Raw genomic sequence first — 27,398 nt, forward strand, 5'->3', positions numbered from 1 at the left:
TTTATAAGGAATTTATGATAAATTGATTCACTTTTTGTGGGAAGAAATCATAAGTGTTCCCGATTTTTTTTATATTGCTCCTCTTAGAATTTTTTTTTTTTCGTGTTTATTAAAAGGTGCTTTTGTCGATTATATGCTCACTCACGGCACCCTTTAAACGTATTTAAAAGTAATATTGGTTTGGACGTTTTCTGTAAGACCAATGACCATTAGGCTAGCTTCCAGTTTAACACTATGAATACATTAACATGTTACAAAATTTAACCAAAACAAGTAAACCATTTAGATTCAAAAGTATGTTGTTATCAATGATTTTTTACTGACATGAATCATGGTACATTCTCGATAGCTTTTTCTTTCGAACCCACTACCAGCAGGTGCTTTAACATTGAGCGGTTGGAACCCCTCATATCCCTCGCCAAGGTTCGGGCGTACACGTAAAAATGACCCAGCTACGCCACTGGCCGTACGCTGACTTGTCATTGTTAATGTATATTTCTTTTGCAATCATACCACACCAAGGTCAGATGAAACCTGCTAGACGAAAATACACATCTTATCTGCAAATTGTACACCAAAGTGAGATCTTTAAAAAACGTTTTCAAACAGTCACTGAATTATATAAATGACACCAACAATAGACATATGAGAGGACATTTCGTTAGATAAGGCACCTCTAAAAAAGAGAACAGAGACTCCACGTATCTTACCCTCTGGAATATACCGATTACACAAACATATAAGCATTCTTTAAAAAACAAGATAATATACCTTTTTGCTCCGTCACTTTTTCCAATAATTTATGTTTTGGATCTGAACAGTCTTCGTTTTCTGAAAACAAAATTGTTAATGTGTTCATATGACCTCATGCACTTAATTTTAGTTGATATCTATTAAGTTTTGTATTATTACATTTAAAGTTTACATATCGAATACTAATTATAAATTTAAAAAAAATTGTCAAACACCGATAGTGTTCAAAAGTGTGACCTGGTACTGATGATATTTTCATAAGCAAAATGATACTTATGATATTCCAAAAAGGCATCTCATACTGAATAATTTTATATATCAAACTATCTGATACGGATTTCATTTAACATCAACAATCTTATACAGATTATTATACACATAAGCAGTTATAACAGATTGCATCTGAATGTGTCATTTGATACGGGTTGCTATCAGATGCGCAATCAAATGCGTAAACTGAAGTTGATTATAATTGCATGATAATTATGATACTGATTATATGTCTCAAGAAAATTTGATCCTACAAATTACAGAATATTTATGTTATATGCAAAAAATGTCAATCAAAGAAATGTTTAAACCTATTCAGAAAGTTGTTTCAATTTGGCATATGAAGCTATTTTGCATAGCATACCTTTAATCCATGTTTACATTGTTATATAATACGATACCTTTTTGATCAGTTTCTATTTCCAATGAGTTCAATTCAATAACAGAACTGCCGGATTTTCCTTAAAATAAACTTAAATGAATTGACATGATCCCATGCAATAGTTTTACATTGTACATATGCATCAGATACTGAATACCAAGCCATATGATACAGATTATATTTTACTGAAGTCATCTAATGCTTATTACATTTACATGAGTCAGATGATATGTTATATTCAATCGTAGCTAGAAATACAGTATACAACAGATACAGATAAGTCAACCTCAAATATTGACTTACATCATGAAATTGACAATGAGGGTCGGTTGAAAACAAAACTTTAAGACAAAAGAGATGATTTCAGCTTTCCAATTGTGACCTTTCAAATTCTGAGTAGCAACATTACAGCAGCACCAGCATAAGGGTTATTATCTCCCAATTCATACGATATTCACGTGCTTTTATTTCCTATCATTATTTTCTTGATAGAGGGTTGCTCTTTACAACGAAGCTATTAAACCAAGAGTTCCAAATGATGAAGTTGAAATCATGCATTCGTAAAGTTTACAGACGCCATCACGAGTTGGTTGGCTGTTATGGAATAACCGTGTCACAGATGATATCGGATATTTACTACAACCCCCATTCCTTTTCATGCATGTGACCTCCCGAATTATACTTTTTACCATATTTGGTATAACATGAACAACACGACAAATGCAATATGTTGAGCAGGATCTGCTGATCCTTGCAGAACACCTAAGATTACCTCCAACACACACACACACACACACACACATGTTTGGTGGGGTCCGTGTTGTTTATTATTTAGTATTATATGTTGTGTCATGTGTACTATTGTTTATCTAGGTTTTTTTTTTCTTTTTCAGTCAGTTGTCAGTTTATTTTCGATTTATGAGTTTGACTGTCTTTCTGGTATCTTTCGTCCCTCTTTTATATTAAACATAAGTCATTGCCCTCTAAGTATGTTAACGTAAGTCATCGCATATTGATCATATTGACCACGAGTCGTTTGATACTTCATTTGTACATGAGTTTTCTGATACTAATTTTATTGACATGAACAAGCTGATACTGATTATACTGCACTTGAGTCATTGGCTCTGAGTTTAGTATTTTTGTGATTTTACTTTTTGATATATCATATTGAATACGGGGCATCTGATACTGATTTTATTCACACTATCTAGGTGATAGGTCATAATAACATGCGTCATATGATATATCATATAGAACATGATCTTGATTGCTGATACGAAGGAACAGACCCTAGATGCTGATTATGTACTGATTGGTATTTTGAGCCTGATGTACGTTTTTTTTCATTCGTTGATATTGGCTTTTAAATAGTTCTCAGTAACTGCGATTGTTGTCAGGTCTGTGATACATGTTTATGTAGTGTTTTTGTTGGTGACTATGTTGAATGCATCAAATCAATCGAACTATAGATATTGAATACAACAGATAAAGTTAAGTCGGTCTCATATATTGACTTACATCTAGATATTGACCCCGAGGGTCGGTTGAAAACTAAACTTTACGACAAAAAGTGATGATTTTAGCTTTCCAATTGTGAACTTTCAACTTTAAAGTAGCAACATTCCAGCAGCACTTACATACCGGGTATATATCTCCCAATTGAAACGATATTCATGTGCTTGTATTTCCTATAATGCTTTTCTTGATAGAGGGTTGCTGCTAACAAGGAAGCTATTAAACCAAGAGTTCCAAATGGTGAAATTGAAGTAATACCTTTGTTAATTTTACGGACGCAATTACGAGTTGGTTGACCGATATTGACTAACCATTTCACAGATGATATCGGATATTTTCATTACGTCGTAACTACAATCTCATTCTCTTTCATGAATGTGACCTACCGAATTATAATATTGCCGGATTAGTTACAACATGGGCAATACGACGTGTGCCACATGTAAAACATGATCTGCTCACCCTTCCGGAGAACCTGATATCTTTCCAGTTTTTGGTGGCGTTTCACGTTGCTTATTCTTTAGTTTTCTATGTTGTGTCATGTGTACTTTTGTTAATTTTCAGTTGTGACCGATGTGCGGTACTATGATATAGGTTTAACTCAGATTGCGCAACATAAAATTTAAACATAAAAAGAATCAGGCTTATTATCTTATCTGCCAGCCGCGCGTTTCATCTATATAAGACTCGTCAGTGGCGCTCAGATCAAAATAATCAGAAAGCGAAACAAGTATAAACTTGAAGAGTATTGATGAACCAAAATTTCGAAAAGGTTTTCCAAATACGGCTAAGATTATTTATGATTCGGATAAGATGATATACTTTTAACTCATATTATGTTGCAAAACCATGATATAAATGTGTTACCTGTACTTTTGATTCGTCGTCTCCACAAATAAATGGAAAGTGTCACTGACCCTAACACTAATACAATAACTGCAATTATCAAGGCAGATCTGGTATAAAAAAAAAGAATGTGTACTTTTCATATCAGTTTCTATTATAAAAAAAACGCTGCATTGATGATCTTGTATTGTTGTCAAAGCGGGTGCACTAGGAATGAATCATATAACATGTTTTTCTTATAAAGAAATGATTTCATGAATAAAAAAACACTCCTTTTGAAGTTTTTTTTATGATATCCAAAATAAAAATACTATTAATCCTTTCAATGGTGATAAAAACATAAATAAATAATCTTAGCAAAATGTGTAATATTGGAAAACGTGTTTAGATATATACGTGTTTCTGTAACGTCTTATAATTTTAGAACGACAAGAACAATACAAAAATTGAAAAGTAGGTTTTGTCGAACAGTTCACAGTTTTAGGTTATTGTTCCAATTAGCTTTTAACTCAAGTTATACTGTGATATGTGAAATAGTAAAAAAGTTAAAGAACATTAAAAAACAAATATTAAGTATATTTGTTATTCCTATATTGGCTAGAGGTATATGGAGTATATGGAGAGGGTTGAGATCTCACTAAACATGTTTAACCCCGATGCATTTTCACCTGTTCCAAGTCAGGTGCTACACGCCTCTGTTATTCTTTGTTTGAAATTGCATGTATATGTTTTGGAGTTAAGTATACAATTATTTTTTTACTGCACTAGTAGACGTTTATGTTAACGGCCAGCTGAGAAAGTAAAAACACAAAATAAAAGATAACGGAAAGTCACTAATCAAACGACAAAATCAAAAGCTGAAACACATCAAACGAATGGATAACAACTGGAATATTCATGACTTGGTAGAGGTATTTTCTCATTTAGAAAATGGCGGATTAAATCTAGTTTAATAGCTAGTTTTACCTTTCTTGTGTATCATCAAATTCCATTATATTGACAATGAAGCGAAAAACTGTAAGTAATATCCCTTACCAATATAAAGCATTCAGAAACATGATACAATCTCAATATCTTTGTTTATCTCGAAATCCTTAAACATTTGCTGTACAAATCCCGAAATGGGTTTTCAACTCAGCGAGAAAATCCAGCACCAGGACGCGTGCTTTAGCTGGCCTCTAAACGAAACTCTACACTGAACCAGTGATAACGGACGCCATAATTAACTCCAAAAGATATAAAAAAAACTAACATTAAAAATCATACAAGACTTACAAAGATCAGAGGCTCCGGACTTGGGACAGGCGCAAACAAGTTGAGGGGCTAAACATGTTTTTTTGAGATCCCAACCGTACTCTTATAACTCTAGCCAATGTAGAAAAAAAATACACATCAATACGCATAATAACACCCAGTTTAAATGAAGTCCGAGTCCGATGTCATCATAGGTAACAAACAACAACTTAACAAAATGACAATAATATATCAATTTAAGAAGGACTAATAGCAGTAACTGACATGTCAGCTCCAGACCTCAATTGAACTGATTGAAATAGTATGTGTTCATCATATGCATATGAAGCACAATCCCTGGATCCCGTTTAGGGTTAAATATTATAGAACACAATCTGATGCCAGCAACTGGTTTGAGAAAAAAATGTGTTTATTTCCGATGCAAAGTTATACTATTTTAAAACTTTCAATTGAAGTAGACACATCTTGGCAACAAACTATGAGGAAAAATTGGTGTCGAGGTGAGGCAGGAAGGTATACTATTGTGAAGTACAGAAAAGGACATAATAGCACACCCGGAAAACAGTTCAAAGAATTAAGAAACAGTAGGCAAAATAGAATAGAAGATGACTTCAAAGTCTTTCCTCCCCTAAAATCTACAATAGTAAATGTTTGTTAATCATCATCAATTATTCTACATTTTCTACAAAGCTCAAATTAAAAAAAAACAATGGGCAAAAAAGTGACATTTAGGCAGATTTCCTCTAACTTTGGGGTTTATAACATAACAGATACTAATGTTTGGCAGATGTTTGTCCTCTGACATCTGAATTATACTATTTGGAAAGATATGTAATATTTCATTCCCTTTTCAAGGGACCAACAAGTGTTCTTAGACTACTCCATTTGTTCGATATAATAAATTGACAGAATATGGTAACCCTGTAAGAGATGACAAGTCATCAATTATATGTTTATTACATTAAGAAGGTAGCCTGAGACATACAGAGTTCTTACTTACATTTCGCTTTGAGATAATTGACCGTTCGGAACATCAGGTTGTGTAGGACTTATTGCTGAAATAAAATAATGTATGTAAACAAGAAAGTTGGTATAGGATTTTACTTAACATTTCAACTTGAATTACATTGTAGGTGTATACAAAAAATCAGGGATATCTAAATCCGTTGTTGCCTTCCGGATGCAAATAGTTTAAGTAAAATGCCTCTAGTTTAGGAAATGTATTAAGTGTAATACTTAATGTTTCTTTTTCAACATGTTTTTTTGACGCCATTTGGTTTCGGTCTCATTGAAAGGCACAACCTTTTATCTTCTATATTATGTGATATTTTTAGACGTTCTTTTAAAAATACACATCAAATTTCCTGTTAATTACTATGATGTGTCTCGGATGTTTTTACGTTTTAGTTTACTACTAATTTGTCCAGCGTCAACATTTAAATGAGGCCTGTGATGCATACTAAAATATGATAATGTGGTATGATTATCTCTGAGACAACTACAAAACGTACACAAATTGGAAAATGTACGAAAATTGGAACATATCCAATATCATCTGTAAAACAGATATACCATAACGGTTGACCAAATCGTGATGGCTTCCGTAAAATAGTCAAAGGGATATTTTCAATTCATCATTTAAACACTTCGTGTAATGGCTTACTTGTGAGCATCAACGCTCTATCAAGGAAATCATGATAAGAAATATAAGCCTAATATTGGAAAGTTCAATGGAAAGCTGAAAACATCTCTTTTCTCGTACAAATTTGGTTTTCAATTTATCTTCATGTCAATTTCTAGATGCAAGTAGAGATATGAAGCAGACTTAACCGTATCTCTTAAATTTGTTATCTCAAGTTTGATTAGATGGCTGCAGGAAACACAGTCCCCAAATTTTTATTTTTATTTAGCAAAAGAATATTACTATTATACATTTAGCGGGGAAAGGAGACAAACGATACTACGCACTTGTATTCTTTTCTTCCTACAAATTTCCTGTATGAAAAAAGAAAATAACAAAAATACCAATCTTCATCGGAAATTTAAGACGGACATATTTTTTTATATTGGCCAAATTAAAAGCTGAAACAAATTAAACGAATGAAAAAATACTGTCATATTCCTGACTTGGTTCAAATATTTTCTTATGCGGGAAATATGGTTTTACTTGTATGATAGTCGCATATAATTCATTTATACTGAGAAAAAAGTGTGAGCAAAGCAAACAGACATTTTTGGTAAAACTGAAAATATTTGGGTACAGCAGTCAATGTCGTCATGTAGTCTAAAACTTTATAAAATTAAATGTATAACTGTATATACAAAGAAACACTATATGGAATATAGACAAAGTACGTGAGAAAAATGAAAGACAATTTTAGAGACTTTTGGTTAGGATAAGAGTGACTTTTTGTACTTAGTCTATAAAGAACGATTCATTCATCCCTTAAACAATATACGTTGGACATTTTTGGATATTTTATATGAAAGATAGCAAGACAAACACTTACAACTTCTATATCAGTTTGTAATAAGAAAAACGTGTATAAACTTGTGAAAGGTCAATTGTTTTGATACTATTGACAAATAAAAAAGTCTTATATTGTATGTATTCTAAAAGATCTTTGGAAAGTTTAAAGTTTAACTACATCTAGTTCCCGGCCGCACCATTTTGAGTATGTTGTCCAGCTTTGATTGCTGATAATATTGATGTTGGAAGACCGAGCAATGTAACGTTGTTTGTAAGAATAATTGTGTAGTTAAGGTAATGAATATGGTGGAAGAAAATCCAGTGTTCTATGTATGGTTGAAAATTCAAAGAAATATAGAACAGCACTATGATTAAATAGGATTTCCTCTTGTGTAAGACTCTTTGATAATATATTCAATTTCTAAATATATGGCCAATACCTAATTCATTTTTTAAGCAGTTTATTTAATGAAATTTAAACACAAAAATATATGTTTTTTGGATTTATCAGCAGGGACAATGACCTATTTTTAACGAAAGTATGACAGTTTTTTTAAACATGTGGGTCTATAAAGTTTGTATCAATGACTATTCGTTAACCTATTCAGTGGGTGATTTTTTTCTTTTGACTTGTATTAACGACCACACAGTCTAAAAGCGGAAAGAGTATCAATGTCTTCATTCGCGCGTGCTACACATTGCCTGAAAGAGTAATTGTTAGTTCTTGGAATGTCATCATGGTCTTAGCATCATAAACGATACATTTGTGGATATATTATTTAATTTTATATACATATATTAATATTTTCATAATAATTATTGACATTCAATATCTATCGAGTGTTTGCACTTACGATTAAAAACGTCCTCTTCCAGTAGAAATTTTCTTTCCCCTAACGTGACACCATACAAATAGGAATACGAAACATTCAAATCATTTTTTGTCAGATTTTGGATGATTAAGGTGTATCCATCCTTCATAACCTTTCCATCATACTTTTTATTTGGTCGTCCTGTCTTTACATCTATAAAAAGTGTTTGTTGTACAGGAGTCCATCTATCCCATCCAGAATCCTCAGGACAACAGTGCGGAACATTGCAAAATAATGTCACGTTTTGTCCATAATCCGTAACCTTCCCAACAACCGTCCATTCTAAAATACCTAAAATGGTTTTCTGTTCCAGTTCAATTGATTTTTTACTAACTTTACATTACATTAATAGAGATACACACAATAATAAACCTTGATAAATAATAATAAATGTGTTACTGTCAAATATTCATAATACCGACAATTGTTTTCTAAATTTTACTGCTATAAAACAGTTGGTAGAAATAGAGACAGAACAATGAAAACATATTCAAATTAAAAGACGAATCATCATCATACCAAAAGTTTTTACAAGTTTACGTAAATAATATAAAATATTATTTTGCTGTTATCCAAAATCGCCACAATATGATGGATCCTAGCATTTCGACCAAATCTTGATTGAAATTGACATATGATACATTTAAGTCGAAATGACATATTTTAACATGTACAATACATGTTTTATTACCTTGTACACTAAGAAAATCAATCAGAATCAGAATCAGCAATGGGAGTAAATACTTCATTTCTAGCAAATGTCTGCACTACAAAAAAAATACATTATTAATAGTGGACAAATTTTCTATACTTCATGGTTCAATAGAAGGATATACTATCATTCAAGCGTATTTATTTGTTTTATTTGAATTTACAGTGTCCATATAGATTTTACTCAATATGATAAATATGATAAACATATGTATGACTATATCAAAACCGTCCGTTAAAATTTGAAAATTTGAACTTTTTTTCTTTCAGTTATTCAAATTAATGATTAAGTAGTTTTTTCAATGTTTAGACATGATAGTGAATTTGCTGTATAAAGAATCGTACTTCATTTTACCCATACAACTGGTAGTAAGTTACCTGCATTTATCGGTAATAGGTTATACTATTTTTATCATTGGTCAATTTGTGGTCAAGTGCCACGCATTTTGCACGTTAAGAACCCTTGCAACAACTCTTTTGAGGGGTCCGTAGGTGGCCTGTTGTAAGGCAAAATTTCTGTCCCTATCCAAGATACCCTCATTTTCCAGTGGCAGTCCAAATTTCCCCGACCATCATCCCAGATGGTCTCTATCATATCAACCTACCTATTGTATTTATTGTGAACTTGTTTTCGTCCTGACTTTGCATGAAATGTTTGCCACTGGACGTTAAACAACCAACAATCAATCAATCAATCAATCTGTGGTCAATAGTTAATGAACATAGCTTTTCAAGTCATTGTTAACACGTACATCGCTAAAAGCTCGTGCTCTCGCCACAGTTGACATGAAAGTTACGGTCCTGTATTTTACCCTGATACAATAATTAATTTCCGAAATCACAAGCAAATGCAATGAAAGTTGATAAGGTAATAAGTAATGATATAAGACACGTAACTCGATCATTTACAAGTTTACTACTATCATGTTAAATGATCATTTAAATGTGGACTGTATTGTTCCCTTTATTCTTTTAAAGTTATTTTTAACAGTGAAATTCAATATGAAACACGTAAACAACGATGACTGGCAAACCTGTCAGACAAGTTTCTAAAATTAGATGTATTTAAACATGTTATTGAATGACTATGCTATTATCTTACAAAAAAGATATTGTACAGGTTTCCGCTTTTCTATTGTTCGATTAAAATGTACCACTAAAACATTGGCGTGATGAGTTGCTTTATGGCAAATATTCAGTGACAGTAGTCTACAATATTATTAATTCGTTCATTTTTATATCAACGGAAAAAGGTGAGGAGAACAGGAAGTACGCCCTACCTAAAAAAGTGGATCTAGATCTAGATCTTTTAAAAGAGGGAAATAAATATTAATGGAAGTCTTTTCTAATGCACAAAAGACGTCATTTTCAGGCATATGTATAGTTCCAGTGCCAACCAGTATTTACCGTCATATATATGATTCTCCTCATTTCGGTTATGGTTTTAACACAAGCAAATATAGAGTAGATTATATCTTAATTTAAATTCTGAATTAGGAACAAGGCGTTTTTAATAAAACGAATTAGATTTACACATACCTTCAAAAGTTGAAAACGTCTTCTTTGTTTAAAATACACACTTCCACTTGAGATTCATATTTATTTATATATTTGGCCGACTGATGGCTAGTCGAGACATTTAAACATACGGGTATTTAATTCGTGCAAATGTAATTGAATCAATTCAGAGGTCTTCGAGTGCATGGTTATAAATAATGACAGCAAATAGATACGTTATTATTCATACATCATATATATAATATATCACAATGTTTTATTTAAAAACTGATGGATTTAAGGTATTTTTATTAAAATAGTGACGTAGCCAAGAATCTTAAAAATGAGTAAATAGGGCAATTACAGCGCGTCTGTCTGTTAGACACATCAGACGATTAAAACAAATAAAAAGCGTTACATACGGTGCGAATGGTGATCCCCTTGTTGGATGTTTGATCTTTGTGTAATTGAGGCTACCTGTAATGCAGTCACTGTGTTTTTAAGATATCGATATGTTTTGATATCTTCTGAATAGTTTTTCGTTGCTTCGTAAATTGTACCATAGTTTCTGTCGAAATCCTTGGCCTTAACCTCACAACTCTTGTATAATTTATTACACATGTTAAATGTATACAAAGAAAACTATAAAAAAAAAGGAAATGCAATAGTTGTTTGAAACTATTGCAGCTTATTTTTTTTACCTTAAAAATAAGTTAATATAATTTTGCCTGAATATTAAACCCATATATTTTTGAAGAAACTATACATTTAGAGATAGTCTATTGATTTGAGTCCGTCGATTTTAGTAGCAAAAATCCGTTGATATAATCAGAATGAATCGGGTTGATTTCAGTTGTATTAGTTGACGTGTAAAATGGATCACATGATATGATTAGAAATTGTCAGTTTATCTAAGAAGTGAAAAAAAGCATAATAAGAGTAATAAAATCCAAGGCAAAATTAAATAGGGGAGAGCAAACCGACAACATCAAACAATATCAGTTAACATTCAAATATCAACTTCCTTATTCTTTTAAACCTGATAAAAAAAGATCGCTGAAACTACCATGTGTAAACAGTTGCTTATAGTTTAAATTGGGGTTAGTAGAAGTCCTAACAATTAAATAATCAAAATATGATGCACTTACTAGGTAGAAATATAAATTTAAGCAAAATGCAACTAATAAAGACTTCTGCAATTGTTCTGTCTATCCTAGCACTTTCTCTGATTGCAATTCTCTTCCTGAAACAAAAGGCATGTCTGTCACCCTGTAATCCTTCAAAAGTTGCATATTAACTCTATCATTTGAAGAACCCACAACAGCTTATTAAACTACCTAAGCCACTGTACATAATGTATATGTGCAAAGATTTAAATTTTCTGCTCTTTAAAGTTACATATGATGTTGACTTTGATGGTGTCTTTAGATCCCTTTCTCTGTCTGCTTTTTTCTTCTACATTGAGATAGTTTAACCAATTATCTTTTATATTATTCATTCATTCAAAGGTTGGATCTGCAAAATGAGCTCCAAATGTGAAAAACTGCTTTGTATGGTAAATTCAAGTCAAAAAGTTCGACCAATTGAATTGTTTGTTTCATTATTACATTAAAAAAATATTAAAAAAAGTAATAATATTGTTCTATATTAATATAATATAATATGGTCTTTTCCTTATAAAAAAGAAAAAGTTTAGGACAAGTATTCACAATTTGAAATGTATATGAAAATTTATCATTCAGATATTATTACAAACAATAATATTCGGAACAAGATTCTGCTTTGAAATACAATTTAAAACATGTATTATAACTCATATGTCATTTGTTTTGCTCTGTGAATTTACGGAAGGGTTAATATGGAGATGGAACAGCATTTTTGTCAACTTAACGATGACTTTTTCAGTCAACTTTTAAAGAAATCATGATCATGATGATACCAAAAGAGGCAAAAAGCATTAAATCGAATAGAAAATTAATAAGCAATGCATCAAAATGGATGTGTGGATCTCTGTAATCAATTGGGTGGAATAAAATGTATTTGATACTTTAAGTCTGAAATATTTTTAGAAACATCTTTACTTGGTTAAAATTGTTGATTAGTTTTGTTTTAAGAAGAAGACACTCTGTTTAGTTTTATCCGTTGGACTTAATAGTTGGATTAGGTTGCACTTGGTGGTTTGATATGTTGCTCTATGAAGTTTGGTTCCTTTACTTTAAGTAGTATAGTTATGTTGATCTTCGTAGAATGGTTGCATTGATTTAAATAACTTAAGTTCGATACACTTGTAATAAGAATACACAGCTGGTCTTAATTGCATAGGCAATTGATTTGAGAAGCATGGGACCATTGATTTGAGAAGCAGTGGTCAATTGATTGCAGAAGCATGGTTCCATTGATTTGAGAATCATGGGTCCATTGTTTGAAAAGCAAAGGACATTTGATTTGAGAAGCATGGTTCCATTTATTTGAAAAGCATGGTTCCATTGATTTGATAGGCATGAGTCCATTGATTTGTGAGGCATTGGTCCACTGATTTGAGAAGCATAGGTTCATTGATTCAAGAAGCGTGGCTTCATTGATTGAAGAAGCATGGGTAAATTTATTTGAGAAGCATGGGTCAATTGATTTGAAAAGCATAGGTCCATTGATTTGAGAAGCATGGGTCCATTGATTTGAGAAGCATGGGACAATTGATTTGAGAAGCATGGTTCCATTTATTTGAGAAGCATGGGTTCATTTATTTTAGAAGCAGGGTTCCATTGATTTGAGAAGCGTGGTTACAATGATTTGAGAAGCATTGGTCTATTGATTTGTGAAGCATGTGTCCACTGATTTGAGAAGCATAGGTTCATTGATTTGAGAAGCGTGGGTCCATTGATGTGAGAAGCATATGTCCATTGATTTGAGAAGCATGGGTCCATTGTTCTTAGTAGTATGGATTTCTTGATATAATCGGTATTGATCTATTTATCTGAGAACTATTGTCCCTTGATCTGATTATTATGGATCCATTGATCTGCGAAGTATGGGTCCATTGATCTGAGTAGTATGGGTCCATTGATCTGAGAAGTATGGGTTCAGTGATCTGAGAAGGACGGGTCCATTGATCTGAGTACTTTGGGACCATTGATTTGAGAAGTATGAGTCCTTTAATCTGAGAAGTTTTTGTACAATTTTATGAGTAGCCTGTGTACAATGACAGAAGTTATCGATCTGATTATAGTCTCGTTGTGTTATGTAGTATTGGTCCAATGATCTAGATTTTTACATTTGTACTCGACTGTTGATCTGAGTTAAAAGGGTCTGTTAAACTACGTTGTATGGGTCCGCTGATTTCGATTAATCGAGAAATACAATTAAAGATAACCTTCTAATATAATAGTTTTTTTGAAACGACAGATCGGACAACATACATGTATGTCATATCAACATACAAATATCACAAAATTATGAGGATTTGCATGTGTCACTATTGCAATATACACTTTGTTAAATAATAAAGTTTGACATAGTGATTCTATTGGTATTTTGTAACATAATATTTACCAGTAGTTAGTAATATCAATATGTATCGGTAGTTAGTAACAATGTTTTATCTGTAGATAGTAATATTGTATAATGAAAAAAATGTGTGTCCCTTTTCTTATCGTTTATTCTTATAGGACTAACTTCATACAGGAAGACGTTTCTGCCTGTGTTTAAAATCACTTTTAAATGTTTGTGCTTACGATTGATAAAAATCTAATCGAAAAAACGCATTTCGTTGTTCATGTTGTAGGTGTTATTTCTTACATTAAATGTCTTTTTTTATATATGAACATGCTATAACTGGTTATTCACTATCATAACTAGTGAAACGTTAGAAGGATGTTGTAACAAATAATGTACGACTGAAGCAAGTAATGTCTTAGGGTCAAGACCTTCTGGTAAAAATATTCCATATGCATTTGTATCATTTCGTGTAAGCGGAAATTCATATAAATTACGTATGAGCGAGAGGTTTTGGCTAGCCAGAAAACCAGGTTTATGATAAAATTACCGGTTAATAACGTTAAGCACTATATTTCTAACTAACTTGACTAATTGACCACATAAGAATACAATTTGAGAAAATAAAGAAACACTTCGACCTGAGTAATTTTTTTTTTTTTTAAATTTACAAATGTTTACAAATGTTAGTTAAACATCATGTTTAAACCAATTTAACAGTCCTTATAAACTTATTGTGAAGCACCTGTATTTCGTCTCTCTTCTCGACTTGTTCTTTTATTCAAGTAAGGCTGATTTCATACCGGAATTTCTGATGAAAAGGAAAAGTAGTTGGCAACTATTAACAGAAGTTTTAAGGAAGCCATCATGAGTTGATTGCCCGTTATTGAATGTCCGTTTCACAGATGACAGCGGAAAAATTCCGTATGTCGTAACTACAATCCATCCCCTTTAAACGAATGTGACCTACCGAATTAGACCTATTACTTGAATGTGTAATACATAAGCAACACGATGGATGCCACATATGCAGGATCTGCTTACCATTCCGGAGCGCCATCTCCCCCAATTTTTTGCGGGGTTCCTGTTGCTTTAGATTTTCCTATAATATTTTTGTCTGTTTGTCTTTCTTGTGTATGTTTATTTCTTTTCTCTTTTCTTAGTCATGTCGCATTTAGACTAATGAGTTTGAACGTCCCAATGGTTTTTCCCCCTCTTTTCACATTTAATATTCTTCTTTGTCCTTGTTGTAAATACGTATGAACCAGTTGCCTTTGGATGCACAACATTAATAATTAATCAATACAAATCAAAATGTTTACAATAAGACATTGTTTAGTTCAATTGAATGGAATGTTTACAAAAATGGGACGAACGATACCAGATGGAGAGTGAAACTCATAGATAGAAAATAGAATGACAACGCCATGGCTAAACCTAAAAAGACAAACAGACAAATAAAAGTACAGAAAATACAACATAGAAAACTAAAGACTAAAAACAACATGTAATGTCTATGACAAATCGTTAGAACACTGTGAAAATGCTTAAACCAAGTCGATAAAATTACTCTTGTATTGTAGTCATTTTTTTATATATGTAAACCTCAGATCTATGTACGACCTCAAATCTGTGTCCGTTTATCAAAGCTATGCCCCATCCTAACGTCAATCGCTAATCTATGTCCATACAAAAATATTCGACCTCAAATCTGTGGCCGATTTTTAATCATTACGTCATCCGCAAATCTATGTCCTAAAAAAATTAAATTCGACCTCAAATCTGTAGCCGATTTTTAATTGTGACGTTTGTTTGAAATCTATGTCCGTTATAAAAGAAAAGGCTTTAAAACTGTGTAATGTTTAATTCTTTTTTAGCGGCATGTACAAATTTATGCCCGTCTAATAATTTCGGCCTTATAGGTTTGTTTTTTTATCAAGTCATTTGTTTATGTAATATATAAGTGTTTCTCGTTTCTCGTTTTGTTAATATAGATTAGACCGTTGGTTTTCCCGTTTGAATGGTTTTACACTAGTAATTTTGGGGCCCTTTATAGCTTGTTGTTCGGTGTGAGCTAAGGCTCCGTGTTGAAGGCCGTACTTTAACCTATAATGGTTTACTTTTTAAATTGTTATTTGTATGGAGAGTTGTCTCATTGGCACTCACACCACATCTTCCTATATCTATTTCCCATAGTTCAATATTAATTTGTTGGTATTTGTTTTCCATGTGTGTACAAAAGCTCAAGTATAAGTAAATCTAGCTAGATTATTGCGCTTGTATTTAAACAGGGACTAAGAAAGTTCCTGATTAAAAATATTGTTTTTTTAATACGGTCTTGAATGATTTTTGTTTTATAAAGTAATTTCTCCATGTTTGTGGTTAAAATCATGTGTGTGTCATTATTGTATGCCGTCTTCGAGAATTAAACTACACATATTTGTTTTTACTAAAGATATAATAAAGAATTACTTTTTATATCTGTCTGGTCTTAAAAATTGAAACAACTTCAGCCAAGTTTACATTTGTAAGTTTTTTGCCGTTGTTACTCTGTAATATTCTTGGCGGACCATACAGATATACATATTTAAAAGTTAGTTCCGCTACTTGTTTTTCAAATTTTTCTTTTAATGGGCCACCAAATGCTAAGCGAGAAAAGCAATCTACTATGTTGCAAATGTAATTGTAACCTCTGACTGGTGTCATTTTCTTTAAGTTTATTTGCCAACGACTGTAAGCATACGTTGCAGGAATTGGGTGCATAAAAACTGTTGTTTTGGAAATTTCTACTGCATTATTACAGCACTGGCAGTTCACGTTTAATTTAAATATTACCTTGCTGCTTTCTCTAACGACAGGAAATACTGTACTACTTAAACAGTCATAAATTGCCTCATATTTTCTATGGTCTTTCATGTGGTTTTTGTTAATTATGGGAATAAATTGCTCTAAACATTTTCTATGATTGCTATTTAAGTCTTGAGATTTTTTGTAGATACATTTAGATTCTTGATCATAAAAGTAAAGCGACAAAAACTTTTTACCATTCTGTCCGAAAACGGCACTTTCAATTCGTCAATATATTTTTTTTTGCTCCCCAATTTTGATGTTTTTCTTTGGCTTTTGCAATCTGTGCAAAGATATAGCAATACTCCCCGACACAATAGAATATGTAAGAGATGTTGTGGTAATGAGGTCGAAGATGAAACACATTTTCTTTTCAACTGTGATAGTTTATCAGATCAAAGGAATGACATGATAACAATGATAAATAATTGCTGCAAGAATTTTCAAAATCTTGACTCTAACCAAAAACTGATATGGTTGATGAATAATGAAGATGAGAATTTATTATCAGAATTATGCATGTTCATTAAGAAATATCTCCCTCTACTACTTGTAATTTGAACTTTATATTTTCTCCATAGTGAGTTCTAGAGCACCGTCCCTTGATGAATATTGCCCAGTAGCAATGTCAACCCTTGCTGCTGTGCATTAGTCATGGGGAGAATCACTATTGGAGTAATCTCGTGTATCTATAGCTAGTTCTGAAGGATCTCCCCATGATGACCATTGCATTGTTGTGATGTAAAAGTCCCTCACTACTGTGCACTGGTCATGATGGGAACTACTGCAGAATGAGATACTATATTCCAGGTTCTATTTTTACTACTTTTCAGTTTCCGTATTTTAAAATAAACTTAATATCATATCCTTTTGATATTAAATCGGCCTCGTTACACTCAATGTCTCTTACTATAATTATATCCTACATGTACATTGCTCATATTATCAATTTATTATTTGTGTATTACTTATTGTGTATTTCACTAATGTTTATATAATTATTGTATTATGATGTGTTTGTATCTTGCAAGGGCCCATGATTGGTATAATAAAATTAAAAAAATAATGTCTAATGTCTAATAATGTGCAATATACGGCATATCCGCCCAAAACGATTCTGGATTTGGATCTTTTGAAATACCTTTTTTGCGCTTATTTGATATAGTGTATCCTTCATTTGGAATAGTGTCCTGCTCCGCCATCATTCCGTTTTTGCAAGGACGTCATATACTTGATAAAGTTTTGTTATGTTTTACGTCGATGAAAGGACAAACCCATAGATTGAAGCCAAAAATGGCCATAGATTTGAGTAAATAAAGGACATAGATTTGAGTAAATAAAGGACATAGATTTGAGTAAATAAAGGACATAAATTTGAGATACTACAGGACATAGATTTGTGGAGCAGGATCTGCTTACCCTTCCGGAGCACCTGAGATCACCCCTAGTTTTTGGTGGGGTTCGTGTTGTTTTTTCTTTAGTTTTCTATGTTGTGTCATGTGTACTATTGTTTTTCTGTTTGTTTTTTTTAATTTTTAGCCATGGCGTTGTTAGTTTGTTTTAGATTTACGAGTGTGACTGTCCCTTTGGTATATTTGGTCCCTCTGTTTGAGACAATACTGGACATAGATTTGGAACGTCTATGACGCAATATTAATAGATAGACGCTTAGATTTGGGGAAAGGACATAAATTTGAGGCCGGACATATATTTGAGGCTTACATATATAAAGATTAGACCATTGGTTTTCCCGTTTGAAGGATTTTACACTAGTAATTTTGAGGTCCTTTATAGCTTGTTGTTCGTTGTGAGGCAAGACTTCGTGTTCAAGCCTACATTGACCTATAATGGTTAACCATTTTTTTAAATTGTTATTTGGATGGAGAGTTGTCTCATTGGCATTCACACCACATCTTCCTATATCTATATAAAGTTGATTGGTAAACTGAAGGATTCGGTGCTTCCATGTTTATGAACTTTCCATTATTTTTGTTTTTATTCCTTCAAATAGTGGGTGCTTAATAATGGCAACAATGGCAAAACACGTATGTTTATATTTAACATATGGTATTGTTCAAAAGAAGAGTGGATACAACCATTATATCTGAAATAAATATGTTTAAAGTGATTCAATAATAACCAATGTCGTTTTTCTGTTATGTATTCCTACAATATTACGTGCAATACATGTATAACTCCCATGATCAGCATATGCCACTCGTTGTATCAGAAGTCCATCTGCTCTGACCAGAAATTTGTTATTGTTCGATATTCTACCTCCGTTTACTGTCCACGTGACTTAAGGCATTGGATATCCGGTAACGTTACATGGGATGTGTAGGTTTGTTTTATGTGTTGCATACATACGATTGATTGAATTCTGGATCAAAGGCGCCTCTGAAAAAAATCATATGCAAATTGGACTTTAAATGACATTAAATACTTCAATAGTGAACAAAATGATAAAAGACGATGAATAAATTTAATTAAATAATTTTTAGAAGATCTAGGATTAATTTGTTCATCAGTTAGGGTAATTAATATGAAATGCACTTTTAGGTGTCATAATTTGAAATCATTATTTTATAAAAATATGTTACACGCATACACGAAAGTGTTTTGCATGCTATTTTATTATAAGTATATGTTGATTTGGTCTTATATCGTTTCATATGCAGGCATTTATACGTACAAATAAGGAATATGACTAAAAGAGCATTTAAACAAGGTGGTATTACTGGCAACGGATATCAAACAGTAACGTTTAGTTGAATAACGACGCTTACTGTATCGGAGTGGGGATGTTTTCTGTTAAAAAAAGTGCACACAAATACTTGAGCTGACATAAATCATCAACAAATATGTTATTGTTTCGTTATAATTTATATACAAAAGCAGCTACTTTACATTTAAATGTAACGATTTCAAACTATGTGCTTCATTGGTGTTTAAATTGTGTACTTACCATTGCATTTGCAATCACGTGATTCATGGTCTATGCAAATGTGGGTACTATTACGACAGTGTTCCGACAGTATTTGACTCTAAGATTTGCAAGTGTAATACAAAAAATTAACAATTATTAAAAATAAGAAATTTGAAAAATGTTATACAAGGGTTTAATCTTTCTGGTTAAAATATGATTTCAGTCAAAATCTAAATGAATACAATTATTCACCGCCATAAAACATATGACGTTTTCATGTTCCTTACGTCGTAACTACAATTCCCTTCCCTTTCGTAAATGTGACCTACCGATTTTGACTATTTGCCGGATTTTTTATCACATAACAAACACGACGGGTGCTACATGTGGAGCAGAATATGCTTACCCTTCCAGAGCACCTGAGATCGCCCCTAGTTTTTGGTTGGGTTCATGTTGTTTTTCTGTAATTTTTTATGCTGTGTCATGTTAACTATTTTTTGTCTGTTGTCTTTTTCATTTTTAGTCATCGCGTTGTCAGTTTTTTTTTCGATTGATGAGTTTGACTCTCCCTCTCGTATCTTTCCTTTTTTTTTTACAGATTTGGCTTATTTTTTTATCATTAGTAAATAAAAAGTAAAGATATTTTGGGATGAAAATTTTAATTTCGTTATAATTATGTCAAACATTAGACGTCCTTTTAATTTTAAGGAAATCATTTTAGTATCTCCATGCCATATCAAAATTGATAACGTTAGCGTTTTGTATGAAATAAAATTGCACATATGGGGTATTTACTGTAAATTAAATGTTAGATGAACAATAAAATGTATCAACATACGAATCTTTCGATTTAATGTATAATTTCATACCCATTTTTCAGATTTTTAGAGATTTCAAAAAATTAAAGATGTGTTATAACTCAGTTATTGATTACCCAAGTAATTTCGACCTCAGGAATAGATTACCTTAGCTTTGTTTGACAATACGTCTAGGAATTAGTGGCTCTCAATGCTCTTCAGCTTCGGACTTTATTCGGACTTTTTAATAACAAAATTTCGAGCTTGATTGATTAGTTTTTGGCTTCAAAACTCTCGTCTGGCGTAAATATAACATTTCAATCCTGGTATATATGATGAGTTTATATACCTGTACTGTTATCAGTTGTTCCACCAATGCGTTAGATCTCTTCACGATTCTGTTTTCATGTATATCACAATCGACCTATAAATAGAAATAAGCTTGAAAATATTTATAGAAAAGACTATAAACAATTAGTAATACAGTCCAATTCCTCCATAATACCTACACAACAAAATAAAAAGAAATTGACATTTAAGGGACAAACAATATCATGAGACAGCAAAAAACAACTTGTTACAATTAATTCCAAAATGAAAGAATTTTTTATGTTAAAAGACAAAAAAGAGAATGGAAAATATTGATGAGACATAACTGAGGTTATACACTTACTCCATTTGGTGTTGTCTCTGTGACTGCTTCTAGTTTGAAAGCCTTCAGTGCCAGATAAACCGTTATACACTTACTCCATTTGGTGTTGTCTCTATGACTGCTTCTAGTTGGAAAACCTTCAGTGCCAGATAAATTGTTATACACTTACTCCATCTGGTGTTGTCTCTATGACTGCTTCTAGTTTGAAAACCTTCAGTGCCAGATAAATTGTTATACACTTACTACATCTGGTGTTGTCTCTATGACTGCTTCTAGTTTGAAAACCTTCAGTGCCAGATAAACCGTTATACACTTACTACATCTGGTGTTGTCTCCATGACTGCTTCTAGTTTGAAAACCTTCAGTGCCAGATAAATTGTTATACACTTACTCCATTTGGTGTTGTCTTTATGACTGCTTCTAGTCTGAAAACCTTCAGAGCCAGATAAATTGTTATACACTTACTCCATTTGGTGTTGTCTCTATGACTGCTTCTAGTCTGAAAACCTTCAGAGCCAGATAAATTGTTATACACTTACTCCATTTGGTGTTGTCTCTATGACTGCTTCTAGTTTGAAAACCTTCAGTGCCAGATAAACCGTTATACACTTACTCCATCTGGTGTTGTCTTTATGACTGCTTCTAGTTTGAAAACCTTCAGTGCCAGATAAACTGTTATACACTTACTCCATTTGGTGTTGTCTTTATGACTGCTTCTAGTTTGAAAACCTTCAGTGCCAGATAAACCGTTATACACTTACTCCATCTGGTGTTGTCTCTATGACTGCTTCTAGTTTGAAAACCTTCAGTGCCAGATAAATTGTTATACACTTACTCCATCTGGTGTTGTCTTTATGACTGCTTCCAGTTGGAAACCTTCAGTGCCAGATAAACCGTTATACACTTACTCCATCTGGTGTTGTCTTTTTGACTGCTTCTAGTTTGAAAACCTTCAGTGCCAGATAAACCGTTATACACTTACTCCATCTGGTGTTGTCTTTATGACTGCTTCTAGTTTGAAAACCTTCAGTGCCAGATAAACCGTTATACACTTACTCCATCTGGTGTTGTCTCTATGACTGCTTCTAGTTTGAAAACCTTCAGTGCCAGATAAATTGTTATACACTTACTCCATCTGGTGTTGTCTCTATGACTGCTTCTAGTTTGAAAACCTTCAGTGCCAGATAAACCGTTATACACTTACTCCATCTGGTGTTGTCTCTATGACTGCTTCTAGTTTGAAAACCTTCAGTGCCAGATAAACCGTTATACACTTACTCCATCTGGTGTTGTCTCTATGACTGCTTCTAGTTTGAAAACCTTCAGTGCCAGATAAACCGTTATACACTTACTCCATCTGGTGTTGTCTCTATGACTGCTTCTAGTTTGAAAACCTTCACTGCCAGATAAATTGTTATACACTTACTCCATTTGGTGTTGTCTCTATGACTGCTTCTAGTTTGAAAACCTTCACTGCCAGATAAATTGTTATACACTTACTCCATTTGGTGTTGTCTCTATGACTGCTTCTACTTTGAAAACCTTCAGAACCAGATAAACCGTTATACACTTACTCCATCTGGTGTTGTCTTTATGACTGCTTCTAGTTTGAAAACCTTCAGTGCCAGATAAACCGTTATACACTTACTCCATCTGGTGTTGTCTCTATGACTGCTTCTAGTTTGAAAACCTTCAGTGCCAGATAAACCGTTATACACTTACTCCATCTAGTGTTGTCTCTATGACTGCTTCTAGTTTAAAAACCTTCAGTGCCAGATAAACCGTTATACATTTACTCCATTTGGTGTTGTCTCTATGACTGCTTCTAGTTTGAAAACCTTCAGTGCCAGATAAACCGTCATACACAAATGTACTACAGAAAAACAACTGACCCCTACAACGAATATCCTGTCTATTCTATTATAACAGTGTTGTTCAGTGTGGATTAACATTTTGACTTTAATATGAATGATCTGTCTAATAAATGTACAAAGTGTGTGAACAAAATAATAATATAGCCTAGATATAATTGACCTTATAAACAATGATAAATATTTTGAAACGAAACTCATATTAATTTGTACTCATATAAAGAAAAGGGGTAAAATAACAAAAAATAATTAATTCCTAAAACAGAAGTTCGTAATCAAATGGCGAATTCAACATTCAAACACACCAGACGAATTGAATAACAATGCCGTATTCCTGACCTGGTGCAGAAAATTGTGGATAACATCTGTTTTTATAATTAGATAAACCTCTTATTTGTATGATAGTTCTATACAATTCAATTATATAGAAAACGATGTGTAAAAAAAACAAAAAGACACAATAGGCAAAAATAATAGAATAGGGATGCAGCAGTTGATAAAGTTACTTTAAAAACAGACAAATATGTAACAATGCAACGAACATAACGCTTATAGAACACATAACCAAAAAAAAACGACAAGAAAAAACTAGCTTATCATTACAAAAAAGAGATGTACAAGAAGAGAGCCACGTCAAATGGATATCCCCAAATTTAATTAAACAGTTAGAGTAATATTCATAAAGACAAATAAAAGAATACTTTAACACGTTATTAGGATGATAATTTACTAAAAGCAGAAAACACAATAACGGGATGTATTAGTTAAATGAATATCACCAAAAATATACTAAACATCAAAACGTAAATTCATAAAGATAAATAAAGGAATATTATAACTCGTTATCAAGATGATAAGCAATGACAATACACAGAATCTATACTAAAAGTCCATAGTGTATCATTTGTGAGAAGCGGAACGGATGCCACAAGTGAATCAGGTTCTGCTTACCCGTTCTGAATACCTGATACCACCCAGACCCAATGGCACAAACAACTATATGTCACCATACGGACTTCCGCGATGAGCAAAGTCCATACCGCATATTGCACCGAATTGACAAATTCAAGCGAGAAAGCTAAAGGCCTTATCTATGCACAATAGTTATTAAAGGTACCAGGATTATAATTTTGTACGCCAGACGTGCGTTTTGTCTACATAAGACTCATCAGTGACGCTCATATCAAAATATTTATAAAGCCAAAAAAGTACAATGTTGCAGAGCATTGACGATCAAAATTCCAAAAAGGTGTGACAAATACGGCTAAGGTAATCTATCTCGAACCTGAACAAAAAACATATGTAACACGTCAACAAACGACAACCACTGACTCCATCTTCACTTTCAAAGTCTTATTTTTTGGAAGTAAGTAAGTCTACGGTTGCAGTACTGTTGGTCATTTGAACATACAAAGGTTGTCGTTAGACAATACAACATAACAATTACACTGACCTCTAGTGTTGCTACCATATCAAATACAGCAATCTGATGATAAAACAGATTATTGTCCCTTTTTCTGTTTAGTTATGTAAATAGTCATGCAATGCATTTTGCAATAATTAGGCTTTTTTTCAGAAATAGATTATCTTAGCTGTATACGACAAAACGGCAAATACATGCTCTTCAACTTCAAACTTTCTTTTTTTTTTCAGCATTTGTTGTTCTGATGAATCTTTTGTAGACGAAACTCGCGTGTGTCGAAAATACAGATTTCATTTCTGGTGTCTATGAAGAGGTTTTAGCAATCAGAAATATGTTGTCTACTATTTTTCAGCTAATGCATCAAAGTTAAAAAAAAAAAAAAAAACATAACTCCAAAATACAGTTTAGAAGCCTACCAATCGGTCTCCATCATATCGTGATAATCCTGCACTAGGAGGGGGGATTCAGAAAGCCCTTACAAAATGAGTACTATGAGCTGCAAATATTTGCACCCAAGTCAGGAATCTGGTGTACAGTGGTTGTCGTTTGTTTATGTAATTTATACGTGTATCTCGTTTCTCTTTTTTTTATATAGATTAGATCGTTGGTTTTCTCCGTTTGAATGGTTTCACACTAGTAATTTTGTGGCCCTTTTAACTTGTTGTTCGGTGTGAGCGCAGGCTCCGTGTTGAAGGCCGTACATTGACCTATAAAGGTTTACTTTTTTTTAAATTGTCATTTGGATGGAGAGTTGTCTCATTGGCACTCACACCGCATCTTCCTATAAATATCTACTAGTTCCTTCAAAATGAATGTTAATCTGCCAGCACGATGTTTTTCACTGAAAGGCAGTGCTAGTATTTGTTATTTACCTATATGATATTTTCAGAAAAAATTGTATTTCTTGTTACAGAAACTGCTCATCATTCATTTCATAACAATACAATCAATCATAAAAATCTGAAGTATGATTGATGCAACTGAATTGTTGTTTGTTGCTTGATGTCCAGAAACAAATGGTGCATACATGTTTATGATTATTGTCAACGGAATTGTTGTTTGTTGTTTGATGTCCAGAAACAAATGGTGCAGACATGTTTATGATTATTGTCAACAGATATGTTGTTTGTTGTCTGATGTCCAGGAATAAATGGTGCATACATGTTTATGATTATTGTCAACAGAATTGTTGTTTGTTGTTTGATGTCCAGGAACAAATGGTGCATACATCTTTAAGATTATTGTCAACTGAATTGTTGTTTGTTGCTTGATGTCCAGAAACAAATGGGGCATACATCTTTATGATTATTGTCAACTGAATTGTTGTTTGTTGCTTGATGTCCAGAAACAAATGGGGCATACATCTTTATGATTATTGTCAACGGAATTGTTGTTTGTTGCTTGATGTCCAGAAACAAATGGGGCATACATCTTTATGATTATTGTCAACGGAATTGTTGTTTGTTGCTTGATGTCCAGAAACAAATGGTGCATACATCTTTATGATTATTGTCAACGGAATTGTTGTTTGTTGCTTGATGTCCAGAAACAAATGGGGCATACATCTTTATGATTATTGTCAACTGAATTGTTGTTTGTTGCTTGATGTCCAGGAAGAAATGGTGCATACATGTTTATGATTATTGTCAACTGAATTGTTGTTTGTTGCTTAATGTCCAGGAACAAATGGTGCATACATGTTTATGATTATTGTCAACGGAATTGTTGTTTGTTGTTTGATGTCCAGGAACAAATGGTGCAGACATGTTTATGATTATTGTCAACTGAATTGTTGTTTGTTGCTTAATGTCCAGGAACAAATGGTGCATACATGTTTATGATTATTGTCAATGGAATTGTTGTGTGTTGCTTGATGTCCAGAAACAAATGGTGCATACATGTTTATGATTATTGTCAACTGAATTGTTGTTTGTTGTTTGATGTCCAGAAACAAATGGTGCAGACATGTTTATGATTATTGTCATCGGAATTGTTGTTTGTTGCTTGATGTCCAGGAACAAACGGTGCATACATGTTTATGATTATTGTCAACCGAATTGTTGTTTGTTGCTTGATGTCCAGGAACAAATGGTGAATACATCTTTATGATTATTGTCAACGGAATTGTGTTTGTTGCTTGATGTCCAGGAACAAACGGTGCATACATGTTTATGATTATTGTCAACAGAATTGTTGTTTGTTGTTTGATGTCCAGGAACAAATGGTGCATACATGGGGCATACATCTTTATGATTATTGTCAACTGAATTGTTGTTTGTTGCTTGATGTCCAGGAACAAATGGTGCATACATCTTTATGATTATTGTCAACGGAATTGTTGTTTGTTGCTTGATGTCCAGAAACAAATGGTGCATACATGTTTATGATTATTGTCAACAGAATTGTTGTTTGTTGCTTGATGTCCAGAAACAAATGGGGCATACATCTTTATGATTATTGTCAACGGAATTGTTGTTTGTTGCTTGATGTCCAGAAACAAAGGGTTCATACATCTTTAGGATTATTGTCAACTGAATTGTTGTTTGTTGCTTGATGTCCAGAAACAAATGGGGCATACATGTTTATGATTATTGTCAACTGAATTGTTGTTTGTTGCTTGATGTCCAGGAAGAAATGGTGCATACATGTTTATGATTATTGTCAACTGAATTGTTGTTTGTTGCTTGATGTCCAGGAACACATGGTGCATACATCTTTATGATTATTATCAACTGAATTGGTGTTTGTTGTTTGATGTCCAGAAACAAATGGTGCATACATCTTTATGATTATTGTCAACGGAATTGTTGTTTGTTG

The 27,398-nt window shown here is 32.8% G+C and overlaps 1 protein-coding gene across 1 annotated transcript; it reads right to left on the reverse strand.

Annotated features, from left to right (window-relative positions):
* Positions 1-709: 709 nt before the first annotated feature.
* On the reverse strand, positions 710-9,140 carry LOC143051455 (uncharacterized). Its single transcript, XM_076224343.1, has 6 exons — positions 9,057-9,140; positions 8,348-8,656; positions 6,024-6,078; positions 3,791-3,879; positions 1,425-1,484; positions 710-831 (listed from the first exon to the last, which is right to left on the reverse strand). The coding sequence occupies exons 1-6, from the start codon at positions 9,112-9,114 to the stop codon at positions 728-730; spliced, it is 675 nt and encodes a 224-aa protein (XP_076080458.1). The 5' UTR covers positions 9,115-9,140; the 3' UTR covers positions 710-727.
* Between the last annotated feature and the right edge of the window lie 18,258 nt (positions 9,141-27,398).

The sequence above is a fragment of the Mytilus galloprovincialis genome, chromosome 11, assembly GCF_965363235.1.
Source record: "Mytilus galloprovincialis chromosome 11, xbMytGall1.hap1.1, whole genome shotgun sequence".
Lineage (NCBI taxonomy): Eukaryota > Metazoa > Mollusca > Bivalvia > Mytilida > Mytilidae > Mytilus > Mytilus galloprovincialis.